This window comes from Erithacus rubecula (assembly GCF_903797595.1).
Source record: "Erithacus rubecula genome assembly, chromosome: 4".
Classification (NCBI taxonomy): Eukaryota; Metazoa; Chordata; class Aves; order Passeriformes; family Muscicapidae; genus Erithacus; species Erithacus rubecula.
This window is the reverse complement of record NC_136686.1, coordinates 68,511,990-68,539,265: the sequence shown is the minus strand read 5'-3', so window position 1 is coordinate 68,539,265 and position 27,276 is coordinate 68,511,990. Positions and strand designations below refer to the sequence as shown.

At 62.6% G+C, this 27,276-nt stretch overlaps 1 protein-coding gene across 1 annotated transcript; it reads left to right on the top strand.

Moving 5' to 3' along the window:
- Positions 1-3,009: 3,009 nt before the first annotated feature.
- TNPO3 (transportin 3) lies at positions 3,010-26,993 on the top strand. Its single transcript, XM_079305143.1, has 23 exons — positions 3,010-3,212; positions 7,990-8,190; positions 9,496-9,569; positions 10,859-11,015; positions 11,282-11,425; positions 13,180-13,355; positions 13,948-14,086; positions 15,717-15,863; positions 16,977-17,084; positions 17,732-17,823; positions 19,687-19,826; positions 20,415-20,606; positions 21,422-21,513; positions 21,999-22,075; positions 22,284-22,344; positions 22,756-22,896; positions 23,450-23,566; positions 23,945-24,039; positions 24,112-24,268; positions 25,151-25,318; positions 25,531-25,643; positions 26,174-26,264; positions 26,337-26,993. Exons 1-22 carry the CDS (start codon positions 3,087-3,089, stop codon positions 26,232-26,234), a joined length of 2,778 nt encoding a protein of 925 aa, XP_079161269.1. The 5' UTR covers positions 3,010-3,086; the 3' UTR covers positions 26,235-26,264; positions 26,337-26,993.
- The last annotated feature ends 283 nt before the right edge of the window (positions 26,994-27,276 follow it).

Genomic DNA, 27,276 nt, shown 5'->3' with positions numbered 1-27,276 from the left:
CACAGAGTGGGACACACTGACCAGTACACTGACCAGGACACACAGACCAGGACACTCTGACCAGGACACACAGAGTGGGACACACTGACCAGGACACAGTAACCAGTACACTGACCAGGACACTGACCAGGACACACTGACCCGGACACACAGAGTGGGACACACGGACCAGGACACACGGACCAGGACACATGGACCAGGACACTCCAATTAGGACACACTGGTCAGGACACTTGGATTAAGACACACTGACTGGGACATTGACCAGGACACGCTGACCAGAACACTCTCACCAGGAGATATTGGTCAGGACACTCTAACCAGGACACTGTCCAGGGCACTCTGAGCAGGACACATTGGTCAGGTCACAAACACCTCCCAGCCAGCAGAGTCCCTGTGCTTGTCACCTGCAGGAAGTTGAGGGTTCAGGTTTTGGGCTGGAACACAGTGTGACCAGGACACAGTGTGACCAGGACATGGTGTGACCCCTGCCCCCCACAGCTGGGGGTCCCAGGGCCCTGGGTGCCACCAAGGCAGCATCACCTGGCCTTGCAGAGGTTGGGCCACCAGCTTTGCTTGTGTGGGGTGCTGGCCCAGTGGGTGCTGTGGGTCGGCAGAGCAGCCAAATCTCATTAATGGTTTAACTGGACTGACCCAAAGGGGGAGGATCTGCACTGCCTGGACGCTGTGCCCCTCTGAGCTGGCCAAGAGAAAGAACAATTCCACTCCTGCTTCTTTGGCAATTCCTGCCCCTGACAGCCAGCATCAGCTGCCAGAGCTCCAGGCTGTTGAAAACATAATTTCCGTTTCTGCTGGGGAGTTAACTCTTTGTTTGTGCCTGTGAACTGGTGTGATTATGAGGCTGGGTGTTAATTACCACAGCCCCTGGTTGAACCTGTGCCCTGGGGCATCCCAACACTTCCCAAGGTCCATAATGTGGGGAGCTGAGCAGTAATTACCCAAATGAGGGTGACACCAGCAGGCTCTGGGGGCTTGTTCTGCCTCCCAAATTCACCATGACAGTGGTGAAGGCACCCAGTGACCTGACTGGGCACCCAGCAGCGAAATGACAGTGGTGCAGGGACTGAGCACAGAGCCATGGAACGTCCGGCTGGTCTGAGCTGCAAAGAGCAGGAGATGACCTTGTCCCCTGCCATGGGCACCCTCACCAGGGGACATGGTGGCTGTCCCAGCCCTGGGCAGAGGCAACGAGCACCACAGAAGCCACCTCATCATTATCAACAATGATTACGAGGGAAAGGAAATCACAGGAGTTTCCCCCCAGTTCCCAATCCTGCCTGCTGACACAGCGGGCTTGACTCAAACGAGTGACCGAGGCGAGCAGCGAGGGGGGAGGGGGCTGCAGGGAACCCCCTCCCCAACGGCACTGCAGCTGCAGCTGGAGCCCTGCATGGGACACTGGGGACAGCCAGAGCCCCTCGGAGGCCGGGGGGGCTCATTCCCCCTGCAGCCACCCCCAATGGGACCCAGCACCAGCGGCCCTGCTCGGGCTGTGCGGGGCAGGGACACACGGGGGTGCCTGGGGGTGTCACTGTCACTGTCTGGGGGTGTCATTGTCTGGGGGTGTCACTGTCTGGGGGTGTCACTGTCACTGTCTGGGGATTGTCACTGCCACTGTGTGGGGGTGTCACTGTGTGGGGGTGTCACTGTCACTGCCTGGGGGTGTCACTGTCACTGTCTGGGACTGTCACAGTTTGGTGACTGTCCCTGTTTGGTGACTGTCCCTGTTTGGTGACAGTCCCTGTTTGGTCACTGTCCCTGTTTGGTGACTGTCACTGTCACTGTTTGGTGACTGTCCCTGTCCCTGTCCCTGTCACTGTCACTGTCCCTGTTTGGTGACTGTCCCTGTTTGGTCACTGTCTCTGTCACTGTCCCTGTTTGGTCACTGTCACTGTCACTGTCCCTGTTTGGTGACTGTCACTGTCCCTGTTTGGTGACAGTCCCTGTTTGGTGACAGTCCCTGTTTGGTCACTGTCACTGTCACTGTCCCTGTTTGGTCACTGTCACTGTCCCTGTTTGGTGACTGTCACTGTCCCTGTTTGGTGACAGTCCCTGTTTGGTCACTGTCCCTGTCACTGTCCCTGTTTGGTGACAGTCCCCGTGGCTCTGCAGTTGGCAGGGTCAGTCCCTCGGGTCCTGTCCCTCCTGAGCCCCCCGTGGGCTGGGATTTAATTGTCTCCCTCATTAATTATTGCTATTCCATGACACCTGGAGCGTGTTCTGGCACGGGGAGCAGGGCCCAGCCCCGTCCCCACAGGAGACCCCAAACTGCCCGGGTGGGCTGTGGGGACCCCCGGAGCGCTGGGGACACCGGCCAGGCTGCCCTGGGGACTGGGGGGGGGGCGGGGGGTGCCCGGACCCGCCGCTCCCATTTGAGGGGGTCTCTGGGGGTTCCCGGACCCCCCGTTCCCATCTCAGGGGGTCCCTGGGGGTTCCCGGACCCCCCGCTCCCATCTCAGGGGGGTCTCTGGGGGTTCCCGGGCCCCCGTTCCCATCTCAGGGGGTCTCTGGGGGTTCCCGGGCCCCCCGCTCCCATCTCAGGGGGTCTCTGGGGGTTCCCGGACCCCCCGTTCCCATCTCAGGGGGGTCTCTGGGGGTTCCCGGGCCCCCGTTCCCATCTCAGGGGGTCCCTGGGGGTTCCCGGGCCCCCGTTCCCATCTCAGGGGGGTCTCTGGGGGTTCCCGGGCCCCCGTTCCCATCTCAGGGGGGTCCCGAGCCCTTCCCGCCGCGCCGCGTGCGCCCGGACACATTTGAGCGGCGCACCGCCGGAAACTCGTTCCGGGCGGAGCGCGAGGGGGACGCGATGGGACAAACCGGGGCGGGATGGAGAGGACGGGACGGGATGGGATGCGATGGAGTGAGACGGGACAGGACGGGTCGGGATGGGATGGGACGGGATGAGACGGGAGAGGCGGAACCGGGCGGAACCGGGCGGAGCGGGCAGCGGCGAGGGCGGGCGGCGGAACGGAAGGGCGCGGAACGGAAGGCGCGCGGGCGCGTTTCCGGGGGCCGGCCCGGTGGCGGAGCGGCGATGGCGGCGGGCGGGCGGCGCTGAGGGACCGGCCATGGAGCGCGGGCCGGGCCGGCCCAGCCTGCAGCTCGTCCAGCAGGCCGTGCAGGCGCTCTACCACGACCCCGACCCCAGCGGCAAGGAGCGGGCCAGCTGCTGGCTGGGCGAGCTGCAGCGCTCGGTGAGAGCCGCGGGCGGCGGGTACCGGGCCCGGCTCGCGGGGAGGCCTCGGGCCCCATCCGGGGCGGGGCGGGCGGGGAGCGGCGGCCCCGGGGAGCCTCTGCCCCGCCGCTGCTGCTTCCCGCTGCTCCGGGGCTGCCCCATCCCTCGAGCGCTCTGCAGAGAGGCGGATTCCTGCGCCCGAGGGCAGAGCCGGGGAAGGCTCCCGGTGCCAGAGGGGACTCCGGGCTGGGACCCGGTTCCTGCCGGGGCTGGAACTGCCAGAGCAGCTGTGGCTGCCCCTGGATCCCTGGAATGGCCAAGGCCAGGCTGGACACTGGGGCTGGGACAGTGGGACAGGGGCAGGGGTCCCTGCCATGGCACTGCAGGGGTGGCACTGGGGGGCTCCGGGAGCCGCTGGGGTCACTGGGGGGAGGGCGCCGAGGCCTCGCTGCCCCCCGAGCCCCCCGGACACAGCCCGGCTCCTCCCCAGCTGCCCCCGGCTCCGGGGTGTTCTCGGTGCTTTGGGGGCTCCTCTGCCGCTGCTGGAGCCGCTTTGTCCCCCTCCCTCAGGGGTGGCTGTTTCAGCTGTGTGCTGCTCTCCCCTGGCAGGGGCAGGGACGGGCCGGGTCTGCCCCCTCCCCTCCCTTCCCCTCCCCTCCCCTGCTCCTGTCCCCTTCCTGCCCTTTGGCCACCCTTGCAGCTCTTTGTTCCCACAAACTCGTGCTTTCCCCGTTTCCCCCCAGTTCCCTTCAGTGCTGTGGAACTCTCCAGTTCCCCAGGGAATGTCCCTGGCTGGGTCTGGGGGCTCTGGGAGCTGCTCCCCCCATTTCCCCCTGGGAGAACTGAGGTCTCAGGGCAGCTGGAGAGGAAGATTTACATTTCACTTATGATTCCCTTCCCACACTGCCCTGAACCTGGGTGAGACCCCCAAAATTGCTGTCCCAGGGACCCCCAAACCTGGGTCAGCCAGCAGGGCTGCCTGGGTGGGACCCCCAGGGTTCCTGGTGGATGCAGGGGTGACTCAGGCCCAGGAGAGTTTGGAGTTCTGGGGACTCCTCTGTATCCCTGAGTTCTCTGAATCTCTGCAGGGCTGGGATCCTGCTGCAGTTTCCCTGGGCTGGTTCTGATATAACAGCAGTAATAACAGCAATAATAACAGTATTAATAGTAATAATAGCCAAACCAGCATTGACAGTGTCATTATTAGCACAGGCCAGCATCATTCCTGCTGCTTCACCTGCTCCCCCTGAGGTCCCACCAGGGATCCCAGTTAATTTCCAGCATCCTGCTCTCCTGGGAGTGGCTGCAGCCCCAGCCCTGGGCAGGGAGGTGACCCTGCACAGCAGGAGCTCCCTGGCGTGGCCTGGGAGGGTTGGCATGCTCCAGTGGCACTTTCCCAGCCACAGTGACGCTGGTGGCACTTGGGAGCCACTGTGGGGCTGGTGGCCCTGCCTGGTGTTTGTGCCCTGCTCTGCATGGAGGCTCTGGCATTGACCCCAGGGCTGTTTGTCTGGATGCTCTCTGTGCCACCCCCCTGTGTCCCTGCAGTGCCACCCGTGCCATCCCTGCAGTGCCACCCGTGCCATCCCTGGGTGCCACCCCCCTGTGTCCCTGCAGTGCCACCCAGCCCTGGGCAGATCTGTCCCCTTTTCCCCTGCTGGGAGCAGTCTCAGGGCTGGGTCCCTCTGGAGTTGTGATCCCAGAATCCCGGGGTGGTTGGGTGGGCAGGGGTCTCAAAGCCCAGCCCATCCCACCCCTGCCATGGCAGGGACCCCTCCCAATGCCAGCCTGGCCCTGGGCACTGCCCAGGGTGCTGTGCTGAGCTCCCCCTGTTTGCCAGGGTCAGAGCCTCGTGGGGATGAGAAGGCAAAGCCTAAAGCTGAGTTTGGGTTCCTGGGTCACTTTGGGGGGGTTCAGGTTTGGCTGAGTGAGACCCCCACAGTTCCTATCCCTGGGATCTCTAGCAGGATATGGGGCTCAGGTTTGTTTCAGGTGGCTCAGGTTTGTTTCTGGAGGGCTCAGGGGCTCAGGTTTGTTTCAGGGGGCTCAGGTTTGTGTCTGGAGGGCTCAGGTTTGGGTCAGGGGGCTCAGGTTTGGATCTGGAGGGCTCAGGGGGCTCAGGTTTGTGTCTGGGGGCTCTGGGGCTCAGGTTTGGGTCAGGGGGCTCAGGTTTGGATCTGGAGGGCTCAGGGGCTCAGGTTTGTTTCTGGAGGGCTCAGGGGCTCAGGTTTGTTTCAGGTGGCTCAGGTTTGTTTCTGGAGGGCTCAGGGGCTCAGGTTTGTTTCTGGAGGGCTCAGGTTTGGGTCAGGGGGCTCAGGTTTGTTTCTGGAGGGCTCAGGGGCTCAGGTTTGGGTCAGGGGGCTCAGGTTTGTGTCTGGGGGCTCAGGGGCTCAGGTTTGGGTCAGGGGGCTCAGGTTTGGATCTAGAGGGCTCAGGTTTGGGTCAGGGGGCTCAGGTTTGTGTCTGGGGGCTCAGGTTTGGATCTAGAGGGCTCAGGTTTGGATCTAGAGGGCTCAGGTTTGGGTCAGGGGGCTCAGGTTTGTGTCTGGGGGCTCAGGTTTGGATCTAGAGGGCTCAGGTTTGGATCTGGAGGGCTCAGGGGCTCAGGTTTGGGTCAGGGGGCTCAGGTTTGTGTCTGGGGGCTCAGGGGCTCAGGTTTGGGTCAGGGGGCTCAGGTTTGTTTCTGGAGGGCTCAGGGGCTCAGGTTTGGGTCAGGGGGCTCAGGTTTGTGTCTGGGGGCTCAGGGGCTCAGGTTTGTTTCAGGTGGCTCAGGTTTGTTTCTGGAGGGCTCAGGTTTGTTTCAGGTGGCTCAGGTTTGGGTCAGGGGGCTCAGGTTTATGTCTGGGGGCTCTGGGGCTCAGGTGTGCCCATCAGCTCCCCTCTGGCTCTCCCCTTTCCTGCTGGTTATTCCTGGGAAATGGGGCGGGCGGGGCAGCTCCGAGCTCGCTCAGCTCTGCAGAGCTCGGCTGGGGGTGCAGCTGACCTAAATGCCAGATTGCAGTGAGGATCCTGCAGGCAGCCTGTGCTGGGGGCTCTGGGGGGCTGCTTCCAGGCTGGATGGGCTTTCCTGGGGCACAGGAGCCCTGGGTGGGGATTGGCCTGCCCCAGCTCCATGGCTGGAGCTGCTCTGCATGCCTGGGGTCTGGAGCAGAGCCCTGGCACAATGTGAGCTGAGTGTTGGGCTTTGGGACTGGGTGTTGGGCTTTGGGGTTTGGGAGCTGAGTGTTGGGGTTTGAGAGTGAGTGTTGGGCTTTGGGAGTGAGTGTTGGGCTTTGGGAGTGAGTGTTGGGCTTTGGGAGTGAGTGTTGGGCTTTGGGAGCTGGGTGTTTTTTGGGGTTTTTGAGTTGAGTGTTGGGCTTTGTGAGTGAGTGTTGGGGTTTGGGAGTTGGGTGCTTTTTGGGGTTTGTGAGCTGAGTGCTGAGGTTTTGGGGTGGATTGAGTGGAGCTCGGTTTGGGTTGTAGTGGGGGCTCAGGAAGTGCTTTCCAGGAAGGAAATCCTCTGGCTTTATAGGATTCCTGAATGTGCCATGAGGAGTTCCAGGCATAGAAACAGCTCCTCATAGTCATTGGTGCTCACAGCCCATTAATAATTGTGCTCTTTGCTGAGCTGGGCTCCCAGGGGGATTATCTGTGTGCCCTGGGGTTGGTGGGTTTGGGAGCATCTCCCTCTGCCACCGTGCCCATCCAAACTGGGAATTTCCAGCCCAGTAACTGGGGGAGAAGGAGTTCAGTGGGAGGCTTTGGTGGGATTCTGGCTGTTGCAGGTGTTGAGTTTAACTTTTTGTTTATTCCCAGCTTGGGAGTTTCCTGTGAGGATAAATAAACCAGGGGCAGGGATGGATCCTCTGGCCGTGGGGGCTGACCCTGCAGGGACTGAGGAGCCCTGGGGAGGTGGCACCTGGGGACAGGGGGACAGGGCAGTGGTGGCCTTGGCAGTGCTGGGGAGCTGCTGGGGGTTCCAGCTCGCAGGATTCTGTGGGAAGGAGGAAGGGACAGGACAGGACAGGACATGGGGTGCTGGGGGTCCCAGCCCTCCCCTGCTGGTCTGGGCCCTTTGGGTTCTGCAGGTGGCTCCAGCTGCATTCCAGGCTACAGTGGCTGTGGAAAGAGCTCCCAGCAGAAATTTTGGGAGTGGATCAGGATCCAGGCCCTGGGCTATTGCCAGCTATAAGGTTTTGGTTTTCCATGTGCAAGAGGCTGGGATTTCCTGAGGATCAGCCTGGTTTGTGCTGGTCCTGCCTGGTGTTACCCTCCCATTGCCCTGTGCCATGCTGGAGAGCCCTGGCAGCCCTGGCCCAGGGCTGGGTCGGGTGGAGCCTCTGGGCTCTGCTGGCCTGCCTGGGGCACAGGTTTGGGAAGGGAATTATTTCTCCTTCCAGGCTGGAATGCAGCTGGAAGCTGGGCTGGGCAGGCAGTGGTTTATAACAAAGAGTTATTTGGCTGTTGGAGTGACTGGCCAGGGCTTGTGATGGAATTGCCTTTGTTACTGAGGCTGGAATGAGGACCAGAGGTTTAATTTCACCCTGGATTGAGCTCAGGGATGTCCTGTGGCCAAAGGCTCCCCTGGAGCCCCTCCAGGCCCTCCTGAGCTCTCCCTGGACCCTGCTCCTGGCCAGGTGAGCCCCCCAGCTCTCCCAGGCTGGTCCCTGGGAGCTGAGGGGCTCCAGCCCTGCAGCAGCCCCGGGGCTCCTCTGGGCTCTGCAGCAGGACAGGCTGTGCTTCCACTGGGGAGTTTGGACTCTGCAGTCCCCTCAGTGCCAGCCCAGCCCTGCCCATGAGCACCCTGTTTCCCTCAGGTGCATGCCTGGGAGATCTCAGACCAGCTGCTGCAGGTGCACCAGGATGTGGAGTCCTGCTACTTCGCGGCGCAGACCATGAAGATGAAGATCCAAACCTCCTTCTACGAGCTGCCCACGGATTCGCACGCCTCGCTGCGGGACTCGCTGCTGTCCCACATCCAGAACCTGAAGGACCTGTCCCCGGTCATTGTCACACAGGTGGGGGCTGCTCCGTGTCCTGCCTGGGCTGGCAGTCAGGGAAGGCTGATCCCTGCTCCCAGCCTGGCACTGGGCTGTTTTCCCTCCCTCCTCACTCAGCCCTCAGTTACTCCGTTACTTCAGCCTGGTTTGCTGTTTGCAGAGAGGAGCAGGGCTTTTCCCTGTGCTCTGCCATGGACACCAAACCCAGCAGTGCCCTCTGCACCCTTCATTCCCATTATCCACACGTTCCTCTGGCACTGGGGGGCCTGGCACCCCCAGGCTGAGGCCACGCTACTGCTGCTGCTCCAGCCTCGGAATGTCCTGGCAAGGAGTGTCAGCCCTCAGGGCAGCCAGAGTGCCTGAGTTCCCTGCAGGGATGGTGAGGCTGATCCTCAGTTCCCTGCAGGGATGGTGGGGATGGATCCTGCAGTTCCCTGCAGGGATGGTGGGATGGATCCTGCAGTTCCCTGCAGGGATGGTGGGGCTGATCCTGCAGTTCCCTGCAGGGATGGTGGGGCTCATCCCCAGTTCCCTGCAGGGATGGTGGGATGGATCCCCCAGTTCCCTGCAGGGATGGTGGGGCTGATCCCCCAGTTCCCTGCAGGGATGGTGGGGCTGATCCCCAGTTCCCTGCAGGGATGGTGGGGCTGATCCCCAGTTCCCTGCAGGGATGGTGGGACTGATCCCCAGTTCCCTGCAGGGATGGTGGGATGGATCCCCCAGTTCCCTGCAGGGATGGTGGGATGGATCCCCCAGTTCCCTGCAGGGATGGTGGGGATGGATCCCCCAGTTCTCTGCAGGGATGGTGGGATGGATCCCCAGTTCCCTGCAGGGATGGTGGGATGGATCCCCCAGTTCCCTGCAGGGATGGTGGGACTGATCCCCAGTTCCCTGCAGGGATGGTGGGATGGATCCCCCAGTTCCCTGCAGGGATGGTGGGATGGATCCCCCAGTTCCCTGCAGGGATGGTGGGACTGATCCCCAGTTCTCTGCAGGGATGGTGGGATGGATCCCCCAGTTCCCTGCAGGGATGGTGGGATGGATCCCCAGTTCCCTGCAGGGATGGTGGGGATGGATCCCCCAGTTCTCTGCAGGGATGGTGGGATGGATCCCCAGTTCCCTGCAGGGATGGTGGGATGGATCCCCCAGTTCCCTGCAGGGATGGTGGGACTGATCCCCAGTTCCCTGCAGGGATGGTGGGATGGATCCCCCAGTTCCCTGCAGGGATGGTGGGGTGGATCCTGGGTGGATTGCAGAGCTGCCCTGTCTCTGGGCACATCCAGCAGTGCCCACACTGATCCCTGTGCTCTCTGCTCCCTCCAGCTCGCCCTGGCCATAGCTGACCTCGCCCTGCAGATGGCTTCGTGGAAGGGCTGTGTGCAGACCCTGGTGGAGAAGTGAGTGCCTGTTCCAGTCTCCTGGGGCTTGTTGTGGGTTGTGGCAGGCAGCTGCTGCTGTGTGGGGCAGGACAGGGAGGTTTTTCTCCACTGATTCCAGGTGCCTGGGTGGTGGCAGGAGGGGCTGGCTGCTCACAGCCCAGCACTCAGCGCTTTTCCTCATCCCTGTTTTGTTAGGGATGATCCCTCTTCTCTCAGCTCTGTCTGTGCTGTGGAATGGAGCAGCAGGGCTGGAGCTGGTCACTGTTGGGTGTCCCCAGATGTCCCCACGGGATGCCACACGCTGCTGCACAGTGCCAGCAGCCCCTGGGGCTGGCCCTGTGTCTGCTGGCAGCAGGAGAGGATGGCATTTGCCTGGGCAGTGGCACCTGGGCTCCCAGAGCTCCTGGCCTGGGAAAGCCTCTGTCTGCTCTGTTGGAAACCCTGGGCTGAGCCATCCTGGAGGCTGCTCCTGCCAGGGCTGTGGCTGGGCCCTGCTGTCCTTGAGGCAGGATTCCAATCCCTGGAATATGGAATTATGGATGCTTGGGGTGGGAAGGGGCCTTAAACCCCCCTCAGTCCTGGGCCAGTGGCTAAAAGCACCAACTCTCCTCAGTACAAACTCTTATATAGGATTTCTCCAACAAGCTAAGATGCAAACTCAGATCACCACTCCTTAACCTGTTAGAATTCTAGTTTATTAGCACACCAGGTTATGTATAAATTACACATACAATCTGTCTTGTTCTATCTAAGAAACGTAAGCAATATTGTTACTATAACTCTATTGTAACTAAATCCTGTCTGCAACTGGTCCTGGAGCCTCTACTGAAGATATCAGTGTGTTTCAACCTTCACTGAAACACTCACTGCTACTGTGGCATTTGAAACTTTTCACTTACTAAAAGCATTACAACTCACTACTTTACTTGTACTTAAATGTCTACTTTATGTGTGAGTGGCTTGATATAGTTCAACCCATCCAGAGGCTTTAATTCAGTCCCTGCACCTTGATTGCTGCTGAAGGCTTCAGAGACTCCCCCGACTGCCTGACTCCAGCAGGGCCCGTCTGGGCGGGGTGCCCTGCAGCCCTGGCTGTGCCTGGTGCTGAGCTGTCCCTGTGTCTGTCCCTGTGTCTGTCCCTGTGTCTGTCCCTGTCCCTGTCCTGCCCCTGTCCCTGCCCCTGTCCCTGTCCTGCCCTGTCCCTGTGCCTGCCCCTGTCCCTGCCCCTGTCCCTGTCCTGCCCCTGTCCCTGTGCCCGTCCCTGCCCCTGTCCCTGTCCCTGCCCTGCCCTGCCCTGTCCCCTGCAGGTACAGCACGGACGTGGCGTCGCTGCCCTTCCTGCTGGAGATCCTGACGGTGCTGCCCGAGGAGGTGCACAGCCGCTCGCTGCGCATCGGCGCCAACCGCCGCACCGAGATCATCGAGGACCTGGCCTACTACTCCAGCACCGTGGTGTCCCTGCTGGTGGGCTGGGATCATGGGATGGGATGGGATAATGGGATGGGCAGGGCTGGGCTGAGCTGAGGGAGGCACTGCAGCTGCTCGTGCTGCAGCTGGAGCTGGCAGAGGGGTCTGGGCTTTGTCATCCCTCTCACTGAGTCCAGGGCTGATGGTGACCTTGGGAGCAGCCTGCTTCTGGAATGTTCTCCTGGGCTCCAGGGGATGTTGCTGGTTGTTTGTCACTGATCCCCTGCTGGGTCAGACCCTGAGCAGCTGTCCCTGTCCCACAGGTGACCTGTGTGGAGAAGGCAGGCAATGAGGAGAAGATGCTCATCAAAATCTTCCGGTGCCTGGGCAGCTGGTTCAACCTGGGGGTCCTGGACAGCACCTTCATGGCCAACAGCAAGCTGCTGTCCCTGCTCTTCGAGGTGCTGGTGAGTGCAGGGGGAAGCAGGGGCTTCAGCCTGGGGCACTGGGGTCCCAGCAGGTTTGGGGCAGGGGTGGGATCAGCTCCACAGAGCAGGCAGCCCCTCCCTGCTGGGAAGTGCAGACAGGGAAGTGCTGCTGCCCACAAGGTGCCAGGTGAGGTTTGTCACACCCAGGGGGTGCCAGGTGAGGTTTGTCACACCCAGGGGTGCCAGGTGAGGTTTGTCACACCCAGGGGGTGCCAGGTGAGGTTTGTCACACCCAGGGGGTGCCAGGTGAGGTTTGTCACACCCAGGGGTGCCAGGTGAGGTTTGTCATCCTTGTGGCTGGGCATTGGAAACCCCTTATGGGGTTTGATGTTCAAATCAGGAGGGGCTGAGGTCATTTTGATTTCTTCCCAGATTGTCAATAAATCAATATTCCTCTTCTGACCCTTTTTCCTGGAAAGTCAGCTGCCAGAGGCGTTGGAGTGTTTGTGTGGGAGAGCAGGGGTGTGGAGAATCCTGTGCCACTGAGCCAGGGCAGGCAGGCAGTGCAGCCAGAGGGAGGAATTCCTGGAGGACAGAGGTTTCTGCTGCAGGGCTTGTCTGTCCCTCCTCCACAGGTCCCTCATTTGCATGATTTAATCAATGACAAATGCAAATGAGGGGTTCCAAGGAAAGATAGCCAAGCAGGATCCTGAATATCCATGTGGGATCCTGCCTGAGTGGAGCTGTAGCAGGAGCTGCTCCCAGGACAGCCTGTTTAATGGTTAATGGCACTTTATATGGGTTGGTTTTCCTTCCTCCCCGCTCCCTCCAGTGGCACCAGGAACTGTTTCCCAAATCCACTGGGATCTCAATAGGACTCACAGAGTCTCTGCTCCTTCGTGTCCTCCCTGCTTGCTCTGTCCTGGTTCTCTGTCTCCTTCCCTGCAAATCCCCTTCACTCAGTCACTCCCTGTGGAATTCACTGACCCCCAGCCCATCCCTGGTCAGTGTGTCCCCCTGACCCCCAGCCCATCCCTGGTCAGTGTGTCCCCCTGACCCCCAGCCCATCCCTGGTCAGTGTGTCCCACTGACCCCCAGCCCATCCCTGGTCAGTGACTGACCCCCAGGCCATCCCTGGTCAATATTCCACACATGCTTGTGAGAAACCTTGTCTCCATCCCCACAGGGGCTCCCCAGTCCCCTCCTCTCCCCCCAGAGGGAGTGGTGGCTCTGTTCAGGCCAGTGATGAGCAGCAAGGTGGTTTCCTTCCTTCCAAGCTGCCCTGGATCCCAGCTGCTGTTTTCCCTCCTGTGTTTGCTGGGAAGGTTGCCAGGATCCCTTGGGGAAGGGTCAGCTTGACCTGCAGTGTCCAGGGAAGCAGGTGGGAGGTAGTGGGGGGTTGTGGCTGTGCAAAGTGTTTCCACAGAATTCTTTGGGTTGGAATAGATCTCCAGGATGAAATCCAGCCACTGTAGGAACAAGAACAAAAGCCTGGTGGTTTCATTGCTGTCTGATTGCACGATGTGGTTGGGGCAGCAGAGGGGCAGCTCAGGTCTCTGCTCCCTGTGACAGGGACAGCACCAGGGAGTGGAGCTGTGCCAGGCAGGCTCAGGATGGCAGCAAGCTTCTGCCCTCACCCACAGGGTGCTGGGCACAGCCCCAGGGCTCTGATCCCAGTTTGGGATTGTTGGGGGTCTGTGCAGGGCCAGGAGCTGCACCCACGATCCCAGGGGCCCTTCCAGCTCAGGAGATTCTGTGGTTCTGTGATAACTGCTGGGCTTTGTGCCTTGCAGCAACAGGACAAGACCTCATCCAACCTGCACGAGGCGGCGTCAGACTGCGTGTGCTCGGCCCTCTACGCCATCGAGAACGTGGAGACCAACCTGCCCCTGGCCCTGCAGCTCTTCCAGGGCGTGCTCACCCTCGAGAGTGCCTACCACATGGCTGTGGCACGGGAGGACCTGGACAAGTGAGGGACAGGGACCCCCTGGGCAGGACAGCACTGACCCAGCTGGGCTGTGTCAGCCTCCGAATGGAGCTGCCAATGCCGGGAGCAGCAGCAGTGCTGGGGGCACTGGGGCTGGGCAGTGCTGGGGGCACTGGGGCTGGGCAGTGCTGGGGGCACTGGGGCAGTTCGGGGGGCACTGGGGCAGTGCTGGGGACACTGGGGCAGTTCTGGGGACACTGGGGCAGTTCTGGGGGCACTGGGGCAGTGCTGGGGGCACTGGGGCTGGGCAGTGCCTGTCCCTGTGTTGGACACTTGTGTGGTCACACCCAAATCCTGGGGGCAGAGAGACATGGAGGGCTCCATGGAGGGGCTGGGCTGGAGTGGAACCGTGCCCTCACAGCTGGCACTGGGGTTTTGGAGGAGTTGCAGATCAGCATTTCAGCAGATTTTGCTTATTGTAACCCAGTGTTTGTTAAGGCCAGGTCTGAGCTCCCCCTGTGGAGCATCTCCCAGGAGCTGCAGAGCAGCAGTTGCTGTTGCTTGCCCTGGCCCAGGCTCTGGGCACGTGCTGGCCAGGAGAGCCCTGAGGCTGAGCAGCCCTGTCCCCCTGCAGGGTGCTCAACTACTGCCGTGTGTTCACCGAGCTGTGCGAGACCTTCCTGGACAAGATCGTGTGCACGCCGGGCCAGGGCCTGGGCGACCTGCGCACGCTGGAGCTGCTGCTCATCTGCGCCGGGCACCCGCAGTACGAGGTGGGGCTGGGGGCACGGGGGGAATGGGGGGGGAGGGACCCTATAGGGACTGGGGGAGTGAGTGTGTGACCCTATAGAGCACTGGGATGTGTGTGTGACCCTACAGGGCACTGCGGTGTGTGAGTGACCCTATAGGGCACTGGGGTGTGTGAGTGACCCTATAGAGCACTGGGATGTGTGTGTGACCCTACAGGGCACTGCGGTGTGTGAGTGACCCTATAGAGCTCTGGGATGTGTGTGTGACCCTATAGGGCACTGGGGTGTGTGAGTGACCCTATAGAGCACTGGGATGTATGAGTGACCCTATAGGGCACTGCGGTGTGTGAGTGACCCTACAGAGCACTGGGATGTGTGTGTGTGTTCTATAGGGCACTGGGATGTGTGTGTGACCCTACAGGGCACTGGGGTGTGTGAGTGACCCTATAGAGCACTGGGATGTGTGTGTGTGTTCTATAGGGCACTGGGATGTGTGTGTGTTCTATAGGGCACTGCGGTGTGTGAGTGACCCTATAGAGCACTGGGATGTGTGTGTGTGTTCTATAGGGCACTGGGGTGTGTGAGTGACCCTATAGAGCACTGGGATGTGTGAGTGACCCTATAGGGCACTGGGATGTGTGTGTGACCCTGCAGAGCTCTGGGATGTGTGTGTGTCCCTACAGGGCACTGGGATGTGTGTGTGTCCCTATAGAGCTCTGAGATGTCTGTGCTGCTGCCCCACAGCCCTGGTCCCTGGGGCTGCTGGCTCTGCAGTTCCTGCTGTCCCTCATGGCAGGGCTGTCCCCTGCCCCTTCCTGCTGCCAGGCTGGGCTGCCAGAGCAGCTCCAGAGCCCTGCCAGTGCTTTCCCACCTGTCAGTGTTCTCTGGGCTTTTGGGGTTCCTGGGGGTTTTGGCCTGTGAGTGACTGAAACCCTGGTTCACATCAGGGCTCCACCCACCTGCCTTAGGAGCACAGCCTGTCCTTGTTTGGGTCCCTTTTTATCCTCTGTGGAATTCTTTATCCTTCTGTTCTTCCCAAACAGTTAATGAGGTGTCAGTGGCTGAGCCCTGTGTGCCCAGTGGATGGAAGCTGCTGCCATGCTTTGCCATGGGAGGTGCAGGGCAGCTGTGCTCCAGCAGCCCCCACACACTCCTGGGTCCCTGGCACCCTTTCTCCTCCCTTCCCAGGCTGTTCAACTCAGTTTTCCTTGGCCATGAACTCATCCTGTGCCATCAGTGCTCAGAGGGATGTGGAGCTCTGCAGCTGCTCCTGGCCAAATTCACACTCATGGTTTTTGTGCAGTAACCACACAACAAATTTAAAACCCCACCACGAAGGGGCTGCATGCAGATCCAGCCTGGGCTGCCCCCAGAGCCCCAGGCCTCTCTCAGCTGGTTCTGGGCTGGACAGGCCTTGGCTGCCAAGGGCTGGGGCAGGTGTTCAGGGTCACTGGGGGTCCCAAGCCCTTTACTGAGTGACAGGCAGAGAAACTGGGGGGATCAGGGGGAGCCTGAGTCACCACTGTGTGACACAGCAGCTCCGACACAGATCTGTGGTGCCACCACTGCTGGTATTTCTCCATCAGGATCACTGACACAGAGGGGAAAAAATGATCTGCTGGTGACAAAATGCTGTAATTTTCTTTCCAAACAGGTGGTAGAAATTTCCTTTAACTTCTGGTACAGACTGGGGGAGCACCTGTACAAGACAGACGATGCTGTGATCCACAGCATCTTCAAAGCCTACATCCAGCGCCTGCTGCACGCGCTGGCACGGCACTGCCAGCTGGACTCTGACCATGTAAGGGCCTGGGGACAGCCCTGGCTGTGTGAGAGCCTGGGGGACAGCCCTGGGTGTGTGTGACCCCATGGAACAGCCCTGGGTGTGTGTGTGACCCTGGGGGACAGCCCTGGGTGTGTGTGAGCCTGGGGGACAGCCCTGGGTGTGTGTGTGACCCTGGGGGACAGCCCTGGGTGTGTGTGTGACCCTGGGGGACAGCCCTGGGTGTGTGTGTGACCCTGGGGGACAGCCCTGGGTGTGTGTGAGCCTGGGTGTCAGCCCTGGGTGTGTGTGACCCTGGGGGACAGCCCTGGGTGTGTGTGAGCCTGGGGGACAGCCCTGGGTGTGTGTGTGACCCTGGGGGACAGCCCTGGGTGTGTGTGTGACCCTGGGGGACAGCCCTGGGTGTGTGTTAGCCTGGGGGACAGCCCTGGGTGTGTGTGTGACCCTGGGGGACAGCCCTGGGTGTGTGAGAGCCTGGGGGACAGCCCTGGCTGTGTGAGAGCCTGGGGGACAGCCCTGGGTGTGTGTGACCCCATGGAACAGCCCTGGGTGTGTGTGACCCCGTGGAACAGCCCTGGGTGTGTGTGACCCTGGGGGACAGCCCTGGGTGTGTGTGACCCCGTGGAACAGCCCTGGGTGTGTGTGTGACCCTGGGGGACAGCCCTGGGTGTGTGTGAGCCTGGGGGATAGCCGTGGGTGTGTGTGACCCTGGGGGACAGCCCTGGGTGTGTGTGACCCTGGGGGACAGCCCTGGGTGTGTGTGACCCCGTGGAACAGCCCTGGGTGTGTGTGACCCTGGGGGACAGCCCTGGGTGTGTGTGACCCTGGGGGACAGCCCTGGGTGTGTGTGAACCTGGGGGACAGCCCTGGGTGTGTGTGAGCCTGGGGGATAGCCGTGGGTGTGTGTGACCCTGGGGGACAGCCCTGGGTGTGTGTGTGACCCCATGGAACAGCCCTGGGTGTGTGTGACCCTGGGGGACAGCCCTGGGTGTGTGTGTGACCCCCTGGGCACAGCTCCAGTCCCCCAGCAGGGCAGGAATGCTGGTGTCCTTCAAACAGCCCCTGGTGTTGCCCTGGCTGGGGTGTGAGCTCCCTGAGCTGCCCTGTGCCCTGTGCTGTCCCTCTCCCCAGGAGGGGGTCCCCGAGGAGACCGACGACTTCGGCGAGTTCCGGATGCGCGTCTCGGACCTGGTGAAGGACCTGATCTTCCTGGTGGGCTCCGTGGAGTGCTTTGCTCAGGTGGGGCTGTGGGGCTGCTGAGGGAAACGCCAGGGGGGTCACCCAGCCCTGGCTGGCTTTGGGACAAGAGGGGGTCACACACATCTCCCGCAGGAGGGGCTGGGGGAGCAGGAGGGGTGGGAGCAGCAGGAGGGGTGGGAGAGCAGCAGGAGGTGTGGGAGCAGCAGGAGGAGGGGTGGGAGCAGCAGCAGGAGGGATGGGAGCAGCAGGAGGAGGGGTGGGAGCAGCAGGAGGAGGGGTGGGAGCAGCAGGAGGAGGGGTGGGAGCAGCAGGAGGAGGGGTGGGAGCAGCAGCAGGAGGGGTGGGAGCAGCAGCAGGAGGGGTGGGAGCAGCAGCAGGAGGGGTGGGAGCAGCAGCAGGAGGGGTGGGAGCAGCAGAAGGGGTGGGAGAGCAGAGGGAGCAGCAGGAGGGGTGGCAGCAGCAGGAGGAGGGGTGGGAGAGCAGGTCTCTGACCTCCTGGTTTTTTGGGAAAGTCACTGTGGCCCCAGAGTGTCGGGCTGTGGAGTGTCAGGTTTCTGCCGCCTGCCCTTTGGGGGTGGGAAGGGTGAGGGGTGGGAGTTGGGGGATGGGAAGGGTCAGGAGCAGGGCTTTGGGGGGTCGGTGGTGGGGGTTGGTGACGGTGGCCCCTCGTGACTGCCCCCCTGCAGCTCTACGCCACGCTCAAGGACGGGAACCCGCCCTGGGAGGTGACAGAGGCTGTGCTCTTCATCATGGCCTCCATCGCCAAGAGCGTCGACCAGTGAGTGCTGCCCGTGTCCTGGGGACAGGGGGACAGGGGGACAGAGCTGCCTCCGTGTGGCACAAACACCACACATCTCCCGGGGATGTTCTGTCCCTGCCAGTGCCAAGGCCAGGCTGGAACAGCCTGGGACAGTGGGAGCTGTCCCTGCCGTGGCAGGGTGGCACTGCCGGGAATCTGAGGCCCCTTCTCACCTAAACCTTTCATGGAGGTGCTCAGTGTTCCCTGTCCCCTGGTGTCCGTGGGGCTGAGCCCCATCCTGGCAGGGCCTGTCCTGGTGTGCTTCAGTCCCAGTCCCATTCCTAGTCCCATTCAATCCCTGGGGATCTGCCCCACAGCGCTGAGCCCAGCCTGTCCCAGTGTGCTCCCAGTCCCATTCCCATTCAGCCCCTGTGGATCTGCCCCACAGCATTGGGCCCAGCCTGTCCTGGTGTGCTTCCAGTCCCATTCCCAGTCCCATTCCCGCCCCTGCCCCGCTGAGCCCCGCCTGTCCCGTGAGCTCCATTCCCAGTCCCATTCCCAGTCCCATTCCCAGTCCCATTCCCAGTCCCATTCCCGACCCCGCCCCGCTGAGCCCCGCCTGTCCCGGTGTGCTCCATTCCCAGTCCCATTCCCAGTCCCAGTCCCAGTCCCATTCCCAGTCCCATTCCCCGCCCCGCTGAGCCCCGCCTGTCCCGGTGTGCTCCATTCCCAGTCCCATTCCCAGTCCCAGTCCCAGTCCCATTCCCAGTCCCATTCCCCGCCCCGCTGAGCCCCGCCTGTCCCGGTGTGCTCCATTCCCAGTCCCATTCCCAGTCCCAGTCCCAGTCCCATTCCCAGTCCCATTCCCCGCCCCGCTGAGCCCCGCCTGTCCCGGTGTGCTCCATTCCCAGTCCCATTCCCAGTCCCAGTCCCAGTCCCATTCCCAGTCCCATTCCCCGCCCCGCTGAGCCCCGCCTGTCCCGGTGTGCTCCATTCCCAGTCCCATTCCAGTCCCAGTCCCAGTCCCATTCCCAGTCCCATTCCCCGCCCCGCTGAGCCCCGCCTGTCCCGGTGTGCTCCATTCCCAGTCCCATTCCCAGTCCCATTCCCAGTCCCAGTCCCATTCCCAGTCCCATCCCCGCCCCGCTGAGCCCCGCCTGTCCCGGTGTGCTCCATTCCCAGTCCCATTCCCAGTCCCAGTCCCATTCCCAGTCCCAGTCCCATTCCCAGTCCCATTCCCGCCCCACTGAGCCCCGCCTGTCCCGTGTGCTCCAGTCCCATTCCCAGTCCCATTCCCAGTCCCGTCCCCGCCCCGCTGACCCCACCTGTCCCGTGTGCTCCATTCCCAGTCCCATTCCCAGTCCCATTCCCAGTCCCATTCCCGCCCCGCTGAGCCCCGCCTGTCCCGGTGTGCTCCATTCCCAGTCCCATTCCCAGTCCCAGTCCCATTCCCAGTCCCAGTCCCATTCCCAGTCCCATTCCCGCCCCACTGAGCCCCGCCTGTCCCGGTGTGTCCCAGTCCCAGTCCCATTCCCATTCCCAGTCCCATTCCCAGTCCCGTCCCCGCCCGCTGACCCCGCCTGTCCCGTGTGCTCCATTCCCATTCCCAGTCCCATTCCCAGTCCCATTCCCAGTCCCATTCCCAGTCCCGTCCCCGCCCCGCTGACCCCGCCTGTCCCGTGTGCTCCATTCCCAGTCCCATTCCCAGTCCCATTCCCAGTCCCATTCCCATTCCCATTCCCCGCCCCGCTGACCCCGCCTGTCCCGTGTGCTCCATTCCCAGTCCCATTCCCATTCCCCGCCCCGCTTACCCCGCCTGTCCCGTGTGCTCCATTCCCAGTCCCATTCCCAGTCCCATTCCCATTCCCATTCCCCGCCCCGCTGACCCCGCCTGCCCCTCAGGGAGAACAACCCGACGCTGGTGGAGGTGCTGGAGGGCGTGGTGCGGCTGCCCGAGTCGGTGCACACGGCCGTGCGCTACACCAGCATCGAGCTGGTGGGCGAGATGAGCGAGGTGGTGGACAGGAACCCGCAGTTCCTGGGTGAGTGCCTGACACCGTCTGCTGCCGTGGTTCCTTTGACCCCAGGGTGCAAAAGGCAAACAGCAAGGGACTCAGGTTTATTCAGCAGCAAGGAAAATGCATTTTATGGAGTGCCAGCAGCTCAGCTTTGCGATACAGGACAGAGGGAGATAAAGGAAACAAAGTAAAAGGGGAGGGAGAAAGAGAAGGATGGGGAATAGCTACCAACAGGTGGGACAGCATCCTTGTGGTCTTCAGCCGACAGACACATCCTCCGTCCATGGGGAGAAAGAGATCTCAAAAGTCTCTTCAGAAAGTCACTTTTTATAGTCTTTTCCAAAGCGAGCGGCCTCTGGCCAGAAGGTGGGGAGGTTTCTGGGCTGTTGTGTGCAGAGCCCCACTGCTCTGAGAAGCAGGTGTGAAGTACAGCTCTGCCAGCCCGTGCCTGCAGAGCAGCCCCTTGGCAAGCACCCGCCTCAGCCAGGCCAGGACTCGGGTCCAGCGCCAGCACCGGGTCCTGGGGTCTCTGGTCTTGGGCGGCCGTGAGGCAGATCAGGACACTTTGGGCTGGCCCTTGGAGTCCCTGAGCCCCCTGACCCTGTGCCGCAGACCCCGTGCTGGGCTACCTGATGAAGGGGCTGTGTGACCGGCGGCTGGCGTCGGCCGCGGCCAAGGCCATCCACAACATCTGCTCCGTGTGCCGCGACCACATGGCGCAGCACTTCTCGGGGCTGCTGGAGATCGCCCGCGCCCTCGACTCCTTCGCCCTGTCCCCCGAGGCGGCCGTGGGGCTGCTCAAGGGTGGGTGTCCCTGGGGCTGGGGGGTCATCTGCTCCAGGGTGGGTGTCCCTGGAGCTGGGGGGTCATCTGCTCAAGGGTGGGTGTCTCTGGGCTGGGGGGTCATCTGCTCCAGGGTGGGTGTCCCTGGGGCTGGGGGGTCATCTGCTCCAGGATGGGTGTCCCTGGGGCTGGGGGGTCATCTGCTCCAGGGTGGGTGTCCCTGGGGCTGGGGGGTCATCTGCTCCAGGGTGGGTGTCCCTGGAGCTGGGGGGTCATCTGCTCAAGGGTGGGTGTCTCTGGGGCTGGGGGGTCATCTGCTCCAGGGTGGGTGTCCCTGGGGCTGGGGGGTCATCTGCTCCAGGATGGGTGTCCCTGGGGCTGGGGGGTCATCTGCTCAAGGGTGGGTGTCCCTGGGGGCTGGGGGGTTGTCTGTGGGATCTGCAGGGGTGTCCATTGGAGTTGCTCCCCAGGGTGCTGAGCCCCATCCTCACGGGGTTTGTCCCCCTCCCTTGGAACGAGCCAGGAACTCCTGAGCCAGGGAGATTTTCCCTGGGGTGGTTTGCTCTCGTGTTCCATGGCTGGGAGCCCTGGAGTGTTTTCACTGGAGCTTCCTAGGATCCTGTGGTGCTGCTGAGCTGGGACAGGGACACTGGGAGCACCAGTTGGCCTCGTGCTGTCCCTCATGCCAGCATTGCTCCCCGCTGGGACTGAAGTGTTTTGGTGTCTGGCTCAGCCAGAGCCGGGCTCAGCTGTGGGGGACCCCTCCCAGGCCCTCCCCTTGTCCCACAGCCCTTCATGTGGGATGCCACCGTCCCTGTCCCCATGTGTCCTTGCAGGGACTGCGCTGGTGCTGGCCCGGCTGCCCCTGGACAAGATCTCGGAGTGCCTGAGCGAGCTCTGCGCCGTGCAGGTGCTGGCGCTCAAGAAGGTGAGCGGGGAGGGGACACTGGGGACATGGCCAGGCCCAAGCCCTGCTGCAGCAGCAGTGTCCTCAGAGCCAGAGGTGTATCCTAGAGCAGGAGAATTGTTTGGGTTGGAGAATCCCCTGGAGCCCCTTGAGTCCATTCCCAGCACTGCCAGGGCCACCATTGCCCGTGTCCCCAAGTGCCACATCCACAGGGCTTTTCAGTCCCTGCAGGGATGGGCACTCCACCCCTGCCCTGGGCAGCCATGCCAGGGCCAGGAAGAGGTTCTCCAATATCCAGCCTGAGCCTGCCCTGTCACAGCCTGAGGCTGTTCCCTCTCATGCTGTCACTGGTTCCGTGGGGACAGAGCCCAGCACCCACAGGGCACATCCAGGACTGAGCCCTTCCCCAGGTCCCACCTGAGGAGGGTTGGTGTCCAGGCAGTGCCTTCCCTGGGCACAGGGCTACCTGAAGTCCTGAAATCCTGTCCCTTTTCCTCATTTTCCAGCTGCTCTCCCAGGAGCCAAGCAATGGCCTCTCCTCAGACCCCACAGTGCCCCTGGATCGACTCGCCGTCATCTTCAGGTGAGGAGGGAGCTGGGGCACTGCTGCTCCCCCACTGAATCTGCAGTGCCTCCTTCTCCCCAGCCCTTGGGAATGGGCTGGGGGCCTCTGCTTCCCCCCTTCCAGCTCCTGAGATGCCCCCAAGCCAGATCCCAATCCCCTTCCCACAGCTCCAACCCTTTTCCTTGGCTTTGATCCCAACTCCCCCGACCCTTGGCTGTTCCCACAGACACACCAACCCCATTGTGGAGAACGGCCAGGTCCACCCGTGCCAAAAAGTCATTCAGGAGGTGCGTGGGAGAGGGCTGGGATGTGGGGAGAGGGTTCTACTGGGTTTTGTGGTGGGGGTTCCAGCTGTGGGGGTACCTGGGGTGTTGTACAGAGTCCCTGTTTGCCGGCAGATCCCTGTGTCTGCCCAGGGCTGCACGGGGGGGAGCTGTGAGCACCCTCCTGTCCCTCCTGCAAGGGATTGGGGTGTGCAGGGGCAGGGTTGAGTCTCCAACCCTCGGGAAGGACCCTGGCTCTGGGAGCATCCCAGGTGTTTGATTTCCCTGTGTCCCCTTTGCCACTGGAGGGGATAAACCCCTCCAGAAAGCTTTTCTCCCTCGGCTGCCACCCCCACGGGGGTCTGGGTGTTGTGGGGCTGGCAGGGGCTGGGGTCTGAGGGTGAGCTGTGACCCTTGGCACGTGTCCCTGGCCAGATCTGGCCGGTGCTGTCAGAGACCCTGAACAAGCACAGTGCCGACAACCGGATCGTGGAGCGCTGCTGCCGCTGCCTGCGCTTCGCCGTGCGCTGCGTGGGCAAGGGCTCGGCCGCCCTGCTGCAGCCCCTGGTCACACAGGTGGGCAGGGGCACTGCTGGGGGCACTGCTGGGGGGCAGGGGGACACTGCTGGGGGACACTGCAAGGGCTCGGCCGCCCTGCTGCAGCCCCTGGTCACACAGGTGGGCAGGGGCACTGCTGGGGGGCTGGGGGACACTGCTGGGGGACACTGCAAGGGCTCGGCCGCCCTGCTGCAGCCCCTGGTCACACAGGTGGGCAGGGGCACTGCTGGGGGGCTGGGAGGCACTGCTGGGGAGCAGGGACACTGCAGGGACACTGCTGGGTTGTGGGGACACTGCAGGGGCTCAGGGGGTCGCTCAGGTCACAGGGGTGGCTGTGGGCACTGGGAGGTGCTGCAGTGAATCCTGGCAGTCTGGGGAATTCCAGCATAAACCCTTGGGGAGGAGAGAGGCTTTGGGACAGGTGGGGGCTGCTGGGAGGTTGTGGAGCCCTGTGTGTGTCTGTCTGTCTGTCTGTGTCCCGGCCCACAAGGACAGGCTGGGAGCTGCCACAGGAGGGCTGTGGGGTCAGGGCTCACCCGGCAGTGCCTGTGCAGCATCCCTGTCTCCCCAGATGGTGAATGTGTACCGGGAACACCAGCACTCCTGCTTCCTCTACCTGGGCAGCATCTTGGTGGATGAGTATGGCATGGAGGAGGGCTGCAGGCAGGGCCTGCTGGACATGCTGCAGGTGGGGCCCTGCCAGGGCACAGCTCCCCTTGGGCTGGGAAATCCTCACACAACCATCCCCAGCGCTGCCAGGGCCACCCCGATGTCCCCAGTGCCACATCCCTCCAGGGGTGGGGACTGCAGCCCTGTTCTGGGCAGCTGTGCCTGGACAGCCCTTTCCAGGAGGAATTTTCCCCAATGTTCAGTCTGTATAGAATCTCAGACTGTTTTGGGTGAGAAGGGACCCTGGAGCCTGTCCATGGGCAGGGACACCCTCCACGACCCCAGGTTGTCCCCAGCCCGTCCTTGGACACTTCCAGGGATGGGACACGGTTCCCTGCAGGGCAGGGCAGCTTGAGGAGCGCTCCCATCGCTGATGGATGATCCCTGTTCTCCCCAGGCTCTCTGCATCCCCACCTTCCAGCTCCTGGAGCAGCCCAACGGCCTCCAGAACCACCCGGACACCGTGGATGACCTGTTCCGCCTGGCAGCCAGGTGCCACTGCTGCCGCCCTGTGCCCCCCGTCCCCAGGGGCACGGGCAGGCCCTGACCCCTGTGCCCTGGCAGGTTCATCCAGCGCAGCCCCGTGACCCTGCTGCGCAGCCAGGTGATGATCCCCATCCTGCAGTGGGCCATCGCCGCCACCACCCTGGACCACCGCGACGCCAACTGCAGCGTCATGAAATTCCTGCGCGACCTCGTCCACACCGGCCTGGCCAACGACGTGGGTCACCCTCCGGGACACCCTCTGGGCTGGCCCCTGCGAGTCCTGGCATGTGTGGGGGAGGGCCCCCAGAGCCCCCCGTGCCCCCGCTGCCATGGCAGGGACCCCTCCTGCTGTCCCAGCCCCGCCAGCCCCACCAGCCCCGTCCTGCTGTCCCCACAAGCCACCCTGGTTTCCCCACTGCTTCTGACAGGAGTTCTGGGGCTGCCTGCAGAGCAAGGAGCTTCTCCCTGTCCCCAGGATTGGTGTGCCCCTGTCCCCAGGATTGGTGTCCCTGTCCCCAGGACTGGTGTGTCCCTGTCCCCAGGATTGGTGCCCCTGTCCCCAGGATTGGTGTCCCTGTCCTCAGGACTGGCGTGCCCCTGTCCCCAGGACTGGCGTGCCCCTGTCCCCAGGATTGGTGCTCCTGTCCCCAGGATTGGCATGTCCCTGTCCCCAGGATTGGCGTGTCCCTGTCCCCAGGATTGGTGTGTCCCTGTCCCCAGGATTGGTGTGTCCCTGTCCCCAGGATTGGCGTGCCCCTGTCCCCAGGATTGGTGCCCCTGTCCCCAGGATTGGTGTCCCTGTCCCCAGGACTGGTGTGTCCCTGTCCCCAGGATTGGTGTCCCTGTCCCCAGGACTGGCGTGTCCCTGTCCCCAGGACTGGTGTGCCCCTGTCCCCAGGATTGGTGTCCCTGTCCCCAGGATTGGCGTGTCCCTGTCCCCAGGACTGGTGTGCCCCTGTCCCCAGGATTGGTGTCCCTGTCCCCAGGACTGGCGTGCCCCTGTCCCCAGGACTGGTGTGCCCCTGTCCCCAGGATTGGTGTCCCTGTCCCCAGGATTGGTGCCCCTGTCCCCAGGACTGGTGTGCCCCTGGCCACCCCGTTCTCCTTCCTCCCGCAGCACGAGGAGGACTTTGAGGTGCGGAAGGAGCTCATCAACCAGGTGATGACCCAGCTGGGGCAGCAGCTCGTGAACCAGCTGCTGCAGACGTGCTGCTTCTGCCTCCCGCCCTACACCCTGCCCGACGTCGCCGAGGTGCTCTGGGAGATCATGCAGATCGACCGCCCGGTGAGGGACCCCGAGGGGCGGGAGGGACCCCCGGGGGCAGGGAGGGACCCCCGAGGGGCGGGAGGGACCCCCGGGGGCAGGGAGGGACCCCCGGGGGGAGGGAGGGACCCCCGAGGGGCGGGAGGGACCCCCGAGGGCAGGGAGGGACCCGTGGGACCCCAGAGCTCTGCCGAGGTGGGCTCCACGTTCTGAGTTCTCCCTGCCCTGGGCAGACCTTTTGCCGCTGGCTGGAGAACTCCCTGAAGGGGTTGCCAAAGGAAACCACGGGCGGAGCCATCCAGGTGACACACAAACAGCTCACCGACTTCCACAAGCAGGTCACCAGGTGAGTGGCAGTGGGACCCTCCTCGGGCTGGCCCCAGCAGCCCCCGGCCCCAGCCCTGCCCGTGCTGCTGTCCCTGCTGTGCCCTGTGCCTGCCCGGAGCCCCGGGGCCTTTGGTCACCCAACGGGTTTTTCTGGGTTTTTCTGCCTGCCCCGATCCCTGTGAGCCCTGGCCCTTCCCCAGCCACCTCCTCATCCCCTGAGTCACTGCTCCAGCTGCCAGCCCTGCCCGGGCCTGTCCCTTCCCAGGGCCACCAGCTGTTCTGGGAACATCACTCCCTGTGCCTGGCTCCTTCTCATCCCTGCACAAATCCCGGGTGCCCAGGGGCAGCTGGTTCCTTCCCCCAGCCCCCTCCGTGGTGGCACACGGGTCTCCTCCAGGGCCAGCCACCTCCTCCTGCCCTGGTGATTGTCCCTTTGTCTCTGCCAGCACCTTGGGGCCCAGCTGCCACTGCTCCCCTCCCTCGGCAGGACACCTTCCCCAGTCCCGAATGTCCCCTGGGGCCACCCCTGATGTCCCCCTTGTGTTGCAGTGCTGAGGAATGTAAACAAGTCTGCTGGGCTCTGAGGGACTTCACCCGCCTGTTCCGATAGCTCCGGCTCCTCGCGGCTCCTGTCTCCCAGGTAAGGGCGTGGCTCCGGGCTCCGCCCCCCCGGACACGGGCACACAGGGCTGATGCTCCCTCCTCCTCCCAGGAATGTCTTTAAGGAGAAGACAGGAAACAGCAACCCAAGAATGTGTCCCACAATCAGCCGAGGGCTCTCGCCCGCTCCAGCGCGGCCCGGAGGCCGGGAGGAGGGCGTGGCGACCCCGCCCTGCCCAGTGGTCACACGGGGCTCGGCCACGCCCCGAGCACCGCCCGGCACCGCCCGAACCCGACCGCAGAGCCGCGCGGGTCCGTCGGACTCGCCCGGCAGCAAAAGAAAGAGAAAAAAAAGAGAAAAAACTCTCTGTGAAATGGAGACAAAAAAAAAAAAAAAAAAGAAGAAGGAAAAGAAACAAACAAAAAACAAACAGTACAAATTGTTTAGGAAGATGGGGGGTCAGTCGGGGGCCGTGGGGCGCTGCCCCCCTGAGCCCACCGTGGCCTGCCTGCTGCCGACTCCCAGAGACGACACGGGCGGGACGGACTCTGCAAATAGAGATTTATATTTTATTTTGTTCTGCTTTTTCCGTTTGTTTTCTTGTTTGTTTTTTTTTTCTTTTTTTCCTTTTTTGGGGTTTTCTTTGGTTTGGTTCTGGGGTCGGAGGCGGTGGCTCGAGTGCGGGCAGGGCGGGCGCATGCGGTTCCCTCCGGGGGTGTGTAGCCATCTCGAGAACAATAAAAAACAACAAAAAACTGAAAAAATAAATTAGACCTCCCAAGGTCCCTCTGGTTCTTCTCTCAGGGCTGGGGCTGCTTTGTGCCCCCCCAGCCCTGGTGGCTGCAGCTCCAGGGTGGCCCCAGCCCCTGTTTTCTGCCTGTTTGCCCCCGAAATCCAGGGGATGATCCCTGGGGAGTGCAGGGAGGGTCCGGCTGCTCTGCCTGCCCCACCCCCTGCAGCTGCCCCAGGGCAGAACAGCGGGCACAGGTGAGTGGTCACAGGTGGGTGGTCACAGGTGAGTGGTCATGGGTGGTCACAGGTGAGTGGTCAC